Genomic DNA, 10,582 nt, shown 5'->3' with positions numbered 1-10,582 from the left:
ATCTTACCATAATACTTTTATGTACAGAATAATAAGACAAATCAATTAGTGTAAAAAGAATAATTGTTTTTAAGAAAAGGTATGTAATTATTTACAATGGATTTTGTAAAACAATTATTTGTTTTTTTCTTTACACTAATTGATTTGTCTCATTATTCTGTACATAAAAGTATTACGGTAAGATTATCGAGAACTAAATATTTTACGAGATATTTTATTTTTTATATCAAAATATGTCAGATTAAAATATAAAATAACTCAAAAAGTACTTAATGAAAAAATACTTTATTATAGTGTTTTGGAAAGCTCTCGGGATAAGCTATAAGAATATGCAATAAAAAATAGGGGATTCCGTTTAAGAAATTAAAGGTGTCCTTGACTTGACCTTAACGATGCCATCCAAGGTCAAACCAGTGACACCATCTTATGTTCCCCTCAAAACCATACAATTTTTGTTCAAAACGTTTTTCTCTAAAATGCTTAGTTTTTGAAAGAAAAGGGGTGTACGGGTGGTCTAGGACACCCTGTATATATTTGGGTTATGAATGTAATGAGGCGACTAAATTATTTGTTGACAATCAGGATGCGATACAATTCATAAAAAATTCTGTATTACATAAATGAACTTGAATATGCTAAGCATATTCGTTGTTTTTTGTTTATCACACGGTTACACGTTGTATGCCATATCAGTTCAGTTCCATTTTTTATCTCGAATAAAGCAGTTATACATTAACTTTATTACCACTCCAAACACCATGTCCGGACAATATCTCATATATATGTATATATTATATAATATGGTAATAAAGTTAATGTATAACTGCTTTATTCGAGATAAAAAATGTAACTGAACTGATATAGCGTACAACGTGTAACCGTGTGATGAACAAAAAACAACGAATATGCTTGGCATATTCAAGTTCATTTATGTAATACAGAATTTTTTATGAACTGTATCGCATCCTGATTGTCAACAAATAATTTAGTCGCCTCATTACATTCATAACCCAAATTATTCAATAGCTGATGCAACCAAATTTCTTCCCGAGCTGCCAACGATGACGCTATATACTCCGCTTTTGTAGTGCTGAGTGCTACACTCTTTTGCCTACGAAACACCCAATTGACAGTTGACAAATCCATTCGCAAACAGAAAAACATAACCTGTAGTTGATCTACGTGTAGCCACATCCATAGCATAATCAGCATCTGAATATTTTGTTAAATTTGAACAACTCCCGCCAGCTCTAAATTCAATTGCGAAATCATCTGTGCCCTTTAAATATTTAAAGATACGTTTAACCGCATTCCAGTAGATTTGATTAAAATTACTCATGTGTCGACTCGCCGCATTCACCGCAAACGCGATATCCGGTTGCGAAAGTATTGCTAAAAATAACAGCGATCCGATCGCTTCCTGATAAGGAACGTTAATTTTACTTTGCTTATTATTTTCATCCGCTAAATACAGAATCACATTTTTATCAGTCGGAACACTCACAACTTTAGCATCATTTAAACTAAACCTTTTTACAATACTGTTTGTATAAAATTTTTGATGCAACTTCTATTTGCACGATCTCTTTCTATCTGCAAACTAACAAAAATACTGGCATGACTCATCGTTACAGTAAAAGATTTACTTAAAAATTCAAGAACTTTCTTAGATTTTGATACCACAAGCCCATCATCTACAAATAACGCAAGATATATTCTCAACACTCTAGTGAACATACACTTTCAGCCTCGCAGGGTTTTAACGCTACACATTTTACAATACGAACAAAATTTTCATTCCAACATCTTGCTGCTTATTTTATGCCATTAAGTGACTTATTCAATTTATACATCACTTTTGTTAAGTTATAGTCCATGTGGCATTTCCATGAACAGTTACTCATCCAGCTCACCATTCAGAAACACCGTCTTCATATCAAACTGCATCCATTCCAAGTTTTATTATGTCATCATAGCAAGAAACATCCTCAGCGTGTCGTACCTCATCACTGGTGAAAAGATTTCTGTGTAGTCAAGGCCTTTTTTTGACGAAAACCTCTTGCAACAAAACGGGCTTTATACCTTTTGGTTAATCTTTCAAGTTATTGAACACCCACTTTAAATCAATCAAATTTTTTGAGTTGTTTTTTGGTACTATCGAACAAGTATTATTCTTGTTATGTGCCTGAAGCTCATCTTTTATTGCATTGATCCAATGCAATAAACTATCTGATTACTATCAGGCCCACTTACGGCCTGATCATAAGTTTCCGTTACCAATCTAGCAATGTCAAACTTGCCTGGACGTTTGATGTTTGACCAGTCTTTCAAATTTCGACAAGATCCTTCTTGATGCTGGGACAATGGTGGTGTAATAAAATTCTCAGATTTTGAGTCATTTTCATTCTTCTCATCATTTATTTCTTCATCACCACTTTGATCTGATCCATCTTCCTTAGGAACATCATTTACAATTAGAATAATCTCATCTTTTTCTGAATTAGACTCTTCTTCTGCTGCCTTCTGATCAACCTCGTTGAATATCACATGTCTAGTAACAGTAATTGTTTTTTTGTTTGGATTGTAAACATTGTTGTTCTCTGATTCTCTCTCATATCCAACAAGAATAATTTTTTCAGCCTTGGAATCAAATTTCTTCTGAAATAAATTAGAAATGTTCACATATCCAACTGATCCAAAAATCTTCATATGAATCAAACTCGGTATCTTATTATTCCAAACTTTACAAGAAGCAGCCTAAGGATCTCTTCTCGAAATAGTTTTGTTCAACACGTAAAACGTAAAAGTTCTGTTAACACGGCCGTAATAACTGCCTCTGCCTACAAATAACTTGGTAAGTCCTTTGATTTCATCATAGTACCTGCACTTTCAATAACTGTTCGATTCTCCTTCTCTGCTTTTCCATTTTGTTCCGGGTAATATGGTACGTTTTCCATCCTTTAGTTGTCATGTAGCTCTTCATATCTTCACTAACAAATTCTCGCCCGTTGTCAGTATGTAGAATCTGCATCGTTTTTCCAAATTTATTCGCCAATTGTTTTTCAAACTCCTTGAAACACTAAAAAACGTCACTTTTATGTTGCATGAAATATACCTGTCTGTAACCCAAAGCATCATCAGTGAACAAGACAAAAAACTTTGCACCTTTTATCGATGGTTCCTGAGTGGGATCCAAACGCAGAAATATGTTCACCTGGTTGACGAGATACTTTTCCTGATTCTTTTCTAAATGGAAACTTATGTGATTTTTCGAGTTGATATGTCTCGCAAAAGAAATTTTTCACTTCATCTAGCTTGACACCTGTGACTGCGTCCTTTTTTTTAGTATTTTCTCAATGTACGACTGTTTATGTATCCAAGTCTCTCATGCCACCGTTTGATGTTCGTTTATGATACATTTACTTCATCTAGTTTTTTAGGAGGAATGATTCTAAAAAACATAAGAAAAATATCATTTTCTTGTTTCACACTTTGCGCAAATATCTGCTTGTCTTTCGATATCTCGACAGTATTCCCTTTGAACAGCACTTCGAAGTCTTTGGATGTCACAACATCGATCAAAGACAAATTTTTCCGTAACTCCGGAACATAGAGCACATCTTTTATTGTCGCTGTTTGTTAGACACTATCAACATTTTTTCTCGAATGTTACCGACCTAACACTTTTGACACTACACTGACCATCATTCCCAAGATGAATGGTTTCTTCGGTAAGTGGACGAAAGCAAGGTTGTGCCGTAGATTTTAAAATTACGTCTACATGAATTGTTTACGTATTATCTACATGACTCCATGTTTACATGGACTTTTTTCATAGACGATGTAAACTATGTAAGCTTTATAAATTAGATGTCAGAATGCAAAAAAAAGAATAATTATATTATAAAATAGTTAATGTATATGTATATGTGATTTTAGTAAAGTAAGGCAGAGAAAAACGTAACGCTATTGTATAATAGTCTTTTACGATTTATGTTTTTCTCTGTCTTACTTTACGTCCACGACTATGGCAGACGTCTCGTTCTCTGTCATCAGGTTTTGGCTGCTTAGATTTCTGTTTGTAATTATGTTTCAAGCATGAAACAAAAAAACGAAATATAAACAAAGTCGTTGACAAACCATATTCCATAGATTACTCATTGTTGACATAGATGACATGTTACACATAATTTACATTGTTGACGTAGACGTAAACTATTATAGTTTACGATTAAATGCCCAACCCTGGACGAAAGTCGAAAAGCTCTTCTGAAAGTAATGTGCCATGATGCACCGTCGTTAGTAATCCAGATTTCTTCGCTAGCGAGGCTCAACAATTTTGCAGATCGTTTTGTTACTGACTTTTCAGATTTTTCTATGATGAACGCACAATTTCCTGAAGAACCTTCACTTTCTTCTTTGCTTTTCTTATTTTGTTCCAATTTGGACTATATTTCTTGATGTGTCCAGTTTCATGACAATAAGAATATTCACGTGTTTCCTTCTTCACATTTGTTTCTTTCTGTTCTTTTTTGTTTCTGTTTCCAAGAAATTTTGGCTTTAAGCAGTAGCCTCGACCGCTTCATTTAATTTGTCATCATAAATAAATCGGCTCTCTTCTTTAATAAGCCTTTTCATTAGCTTGTCGACTGTTTGGTTCACTTCATCCACACTATCCCACGCTGTTTTTAAAGCATTATACTTGGATAATAGACCACCAAGAATTTTAGCCATGACGGTGACGTCATCCACTACTAGCCCAACATCTCTTATTTGTTGTACTAGACTCTCAATCTTGACCACGTGCTTTACCACTGAGTCGTTAGATTCTATTTTGTATTCATGAAAACTTTGAGTCAGAATCAGCTTGTTGGACACTGATTTCTGTTCATGAATCTGAATTAACTTGTTCCACATTTCTCTGACGGTTGAATAGCTCAATAACGGATAAATATATCTGGCCTCCATTGTCGAGGAAATCACCAACATAGCTGTTGAATTATCCACGACAAATCTTGCCTTTTCAACTGCTGTGGCGGTTTCTTCCGGCGCTGCTCTTGATCCATTAACAACATCCATAATTTTCTTTGATTTGAAAATGTGCAAAACTCCGAATTTTTAAATAAAAAAATCACTCCCGTCGAACAGAATATCTTTTAACGAAATTGCTTTAGATATTGTTCCAAAAATTTTTCTGTTCAACGCATAACATTATGTTCATGCACAACACATGGTTACCGATCCTTTCAGAACTTTCTTGACTCACTATAGAACTTTCTCGACTAACTTTCAAACACGTTATTAATCATCAAGCATCATGCCTAGGCACATAACCTGTTGAGTTATTGTCCGGATATGGTGTTTGAAGTGGTAATAAATAGTTAATGTATAATTACTTTACTCGAGGTAAAAAATGGAACTGAACTGATACAGCGCGCAACGTGTAATCGTGTGACGACTAAAAACAAAACAAAAAACTTCTCAGTAACAACTGAACAGCAAGACGCATGCACACGCATGCATACGAATAGGCCATAAGGCTCCGATAGCTAGCGCGCCTTGTTGGCAAACGCGAAAAGCTCAATCATTCGCTCCAACAATATATATATATACAATATTCTCTAGAATTTTTTCTGTGCATAATATAGGGAATGTATTTTTGCCTCACAATCTAAATGTTAATATTGCGTTCAAATTTTTGGCAAAAATGGAAATTTATGCTATACGTTTATTTGGACAATATGTTCTTACTTTTAGACTTAAGATGCAGACGGCGATGCTTGGAATCCATCATCACAACAGAGAACCAATCCAAAAGACGGTTAGCCATTGCAGGCTTGGATGACGATGGGCAATCGGTATTTCTGGACGGTAACTGAACGTTGTATATTGCTTTAAACGGTGACTGGGGTTTATCCGTGACTTTGTTACTCAGATGCTTGTCATCATATTTGTTCGCAATAGCGAGATCCTAGACATAAAACACATCATAAGTATGTATAAAAAATATATGTGAATATAATATAAGATAGGCAGTTTTTGTGTGCGTTTATTATTGTATAAAACATTTAATAAAGAAATGAACAGAGTAAAACAATACCAATATTGTATTTTACCTAATTTATATTACACTTTGAAAATATTATTGTTCCCTATTTAGTTCTCTTTCTATTATAACATTATTGTTGTGCCGCCTAAGGTACAACGAGATTGCGGGATGGTTGGAGGATTCGTTTTCGAAGTTGGAACTTCGAGTGCCAAGGAACGAGTGACATAAGTTCCGTACAAAATTAACTTATTTTAATAGCTTACGTATCTTACAATTCTTCTCCAATACTTTTCGAGGCTTCGCAGTAGTAGCATTGTGATATCGGTTATATAAATTGCTTTTGTAAGAAAGGATTAAAATGTTAGTGTTGTTGTAACTCGAAATTCAATAACATAATTACGATCTAAAAATGTCAAAAGAAGTACAGCGCAAATTCAGCACTTCGTAAGCTATTGCGCGCGCTCCCAAAACCGCGATTAAATGCAAGATATGCAATTCGTTGCAATATTCAATTAAGACGTCGCGACCTATTACCGAAAATTCACCTACTTTCGTATTATAAAAGGAGAAGTAACGAGTACTTCGGAGCCGTATTCCGAATCTAAGTGGTGACGCGTATACACGAAGAAACAGTGAGATTCCGCCACCGCCGATATTATACGTCACCGAAGCATCACCAAGCCGGACTGTAAAGACATGTAAGTTGTACAAATAAATTATTATTGCACGGAATTTTTGTCTCGTGTTTCTCGACACTCGAAATCCCAACTCTTAAAACGAACCGAACCCTTGGACTATCCCCAAATTCCCGTTGTATCCAGAGAGGCACAACAGTGTTGTCTAGTTCTTTTGTTATCTCCTGAAGCCTAAAACTTAAATCCATTAATATGCCATGATTCTGGATTATTTTCTTTAATTTTGCTACATTAGATTTCATAGGTGTGTCTCTTAAATCGAATCTTAAATTCGATATATTGTATTCCGGCAAATATGTTTGGAAACAGGTACTATCTATTATTCCCGAAGTTTTTGAAATAAATTTCCGCATCGTATTCGTAGCTTCATCTAACGATAGCGTTAAAACCGTTAGATACCGAGAAGGGAGAAACTGTAAGAAACAGGCAGTCATGCCTATGCATTCAATACGAATAGAGCTATATATAAGAGATTATAATAAATCGCATTTTTTGGTCCGTTATAAATGAACCGTATTTCAACTGTTCATACTATTTTCCCATATCCCTACAACAGGTTATAGGCCCAGAGTAGTGTTAATAGGAGAGTTCTAACTCAGGTCCTCTGAGGGGTGGTGAGGGACGGGGGGGTCCCGCGCGGGCGAGGGGGAATGACGTCACGCGGGCGGGGGAGCTTATCGCGGGAGCATAAACAGCGCGGTGTATTACAAAGGGCGGGTGCCGATGTCCGGCTGCTCGAATTTATAAACATTATAAACAAATATCGTCTCGCATTATGGCACGTGCGGCATTATTGAATTTCGTAGAAAGATGATAAGGCTAGCGCCGATGTCCGGGCATAATCGGCGCGGTGTATTACAAAGGGCGAGTGCCGATGTACGACTGCTCGAATTTATAAACATTATAAACAAATATCGTCTCACACTATTGCACGTGCGACATTATTGAATTTCGCAGAAAGATGATAAGGCTAGCGCCGATGTCCGGCTGCTATAATTTATTATAAACAAAATAGAACCATCGTTTGGTGGCGGGGGGGAATGACGTCACGCGGGCGGGGGGAGCTTATCGTATTATAAACAAGATAGAACCATCGCGGTACCATAACGCGATAGATGAAAGATATATAATAAAGAACGAAGGGTGTCAAAAACTCAATATGCAATTTGAAAGCTTGCGGTCCGTATATCGGTTGAAAAAGGTACAGCGGGTACTTGTATTTTTTTTGTGTGTCAAGTGTTCGGTAGAGGAAGATTTTGTGATAATCTGCACAAAAATGGAAATAGATAATGACAAAGATCAAATGGAAATAGAGAATAATTTCGAGGCAGAATCGTCCGACGAAGATCACGCATTGTCGGATGACAGTAATTACAAGAGCGATCAAAGCGAAGATCTCGAAGAAAGTGTTGACAAGATAGTGCCTCATTCGCAAATTATTGCACTAAACGAACGTACAAAATTTTGCACCATATATTTTTATTATTCCACGGATGGTGCTTTAGATTTATGTACTACATGTATGATTGCTATAGCAGACACTGATTTCGGGTACATGTATGCGGTTCGGAAGCATGTGATTGAGATATACGACGCGATAAGTGGCCGGTCCTGTTCCAATTGCAGGACTCCATTGTATCAGATCTTTCCATGCAATATGTGCCCAATTTGCACACAGTAAAAAAAAACATTATAAAAACTCGTTTGACGAGAGATCGATACCGCGTTCGAAAACCATATACTGACCAGTGCGGTGATTAACGCATACTATATCGAACCGCGACAATTTCTCGAAGATGCGAAAGACATTGTACTCGAACACGTGCAAAAAGTTATGGAAAGATACTTTAACGTGAAAGTGAATACTGTGTTCAACGTTTCTATTTTTTTTACAGATGTTTACACTATTTTAGATCAGACGACAAGTTGCAATCGCACACTGTAGACTGCCGAGAAGTGAACGAGTGCGCAATCCGATTTCCGGGCGATAAAGACAAATGGCTCAGCTTCAACAACTACAACAGAAAGGAGCGGCTTCCATTCGTCGTATACGCCGACTTGGAGTGCGTGCTGAAAAAGACCGACGGTGATCCGATGACGTCTACGTACACGTTTCAACATCATCAAGTATTTAGCGTAGCTTATTATGTACATTGTTCGTACGACGAATCGTTATCCGCGTATCATTCTCGCCGCAGTACGGACTGCGTTTCGTGGTTCGTGAAAAAAATTAAAAAATTTAGCGCAACGCGTAAAGACTATTTTAACCACGAATGTCCCCATGGTAAATTTAACGCGAGATGAGCGGGAAAAGTTTCACAGCGCGACACACTGTCACATTTGCGAAAAACCGTTTGAGCAAGACGATACACGCGTACGCGATCATTGCCATCTTTTAAGTGCCGGGCTTGATGAAGGACGAGAATAACGGTGCGATCATGACTGAAATTGTCGGGCTTAGAGCAAAAATTTACGCGTTGCGAGTAGATAGTAAAAAGGATACAAAAAAAAGTTAAAGGCGTCAAGAGTAACGTCGTAGCGAAAACGATAACGTTCGACGATTACACGCGGTGTCTGCGCGATGAAATTGAAATGACTCGACAGCAGTTATGCATAAGATCAAAATTGCACGAAGTGTACACAATCATCGAGACAAAAATCGCCCTGAGTCCGTACGACGACAAGCGATATATCATCGACGGGTCGCATACCGATCGTTCGATGCTTGCGCGTGTTGTAATTCGACACGAGTCGTGGCAACGCGTCGACCCAACTCGGATATCCCAAATTTGTTGATATGCATCATCGATGCGAGCGACATCAATCGATCGATTGATTAGTTTTGTCAAGACACAGTTTAATTTATAATAATGCCGGCTTCGCGAAGTTCCTCGATGATCGACAGAATCTCGTTGTCGTGGCCGTTGTGACCTACTTGGTGCGAAGCGTCTCGGCGGTACATCCTGTGCAGCGTCCGATCGTTTCGATTTATGCGGTGTCGGTGAGCGATCCGACCTGACATTGGATCGTTTTCTTTTTTGCGGTGTCGGCATCATCCTTCTCGCGCTTCGGGATGGATAACGCTTCGATCCCCGCATCGATGTTACTCTCGGGCTCGTTCTTCACCGCGATCGAGCTAGAGTTGTCGACGATCTTTTGTAGCGGCTCGATGAGATGTCTAAAGCGCCTGTCCAACACGATATCCTCCTCGATCTTACCGGTCTTTAAAGCGCGATGTTTCTTGCGAATCGATTCGCTAGTTTTTTTAATTGCCCTCGCAATCTTCTCGCGCAAATAGGTAGAGGCCTATTAAATCGCGCGATAAACGCCCTTCCTTTTGAGTTACATATCCCCGACTATCAGTTTTGCGGCCCGGGCACGCGGCTACAAGAGCAATTAGCGAGAGGCGATCGGGGTATAAATCCATTGGACGCGGCCTGCCGCGAGCATGATACAGCGTATTCCCGGAACACCGATCTCACCGAGAGACACGCGGCTGACAGGATACTCGCCGAGAAAGCGCGAACTCGCATCGTCGCGAAAGATTCGACTCTCGGTGAGAGAGCCGCAGCCACAGCTGTTTGGGCAGCGATGAAAGCCAAGACAAAGATCGGCATGGGTATGAAGACGAAGACGAAGACGAAGACGAAGACGAAGACGAAGACGAAGACGAAGACGAAGACGAAGACGAAGACGAAGACGAAGACGAAGACGAAGACGAAGACGAAGACGAAGACGAAGACGAAGACGAAGACGAAGACGAAGACGAAGACGAAGACGAAGACGAAGACGAAGACGAAGACGAAGACGAAGACGAAGACGAAGACGAAGACGAAGA

At 38.2% G+C, this 10,582-nt stretch overlaps 1 protein-coding gene across 1 annotated transcript in view; it reads right to left on the bottom strand.

Annotated features, from left to right (window-relative positions):
• The window catches only part of LOC115236464 (proteoglycan Cow-like), a 70,682-nt gene that overhangs the window by 56,337 nt on the left and 3,763 nt on the right, over positions 1 to 10,582 (bottom strand). The window contains exon 2 of the mRNA XM_029808936.1: positions 5,752 to 5,971. Within this exon, the coding sequence (XP_029664796.1) occupies positions 5,752 to 5,971 (220 nt within the window). The remainder of the gene's footprint in view (positions 1 to 5,751; positions 5,972 to 10,582) is intronic.

This window comes from Formica exsecta, unplaced genomic scaffold (assembly GCF_003651465.1).
Source record: "Formica exsecta isolate Colony F162 unplaced genomic scaffold, ASM365146v1 scaffold248, whole genome shotgun sequence".
Lineage (NCBI taxonomy): Eukaryota > Metazoa > Arthropoda > Insecta > Hymenoptera > Formicidae > Formica > Formica exsecta.
Note: the sequence above shows the minus strand (reverse complement) of the source record. Positions and strands in the feature narration are given on the sequence as shown.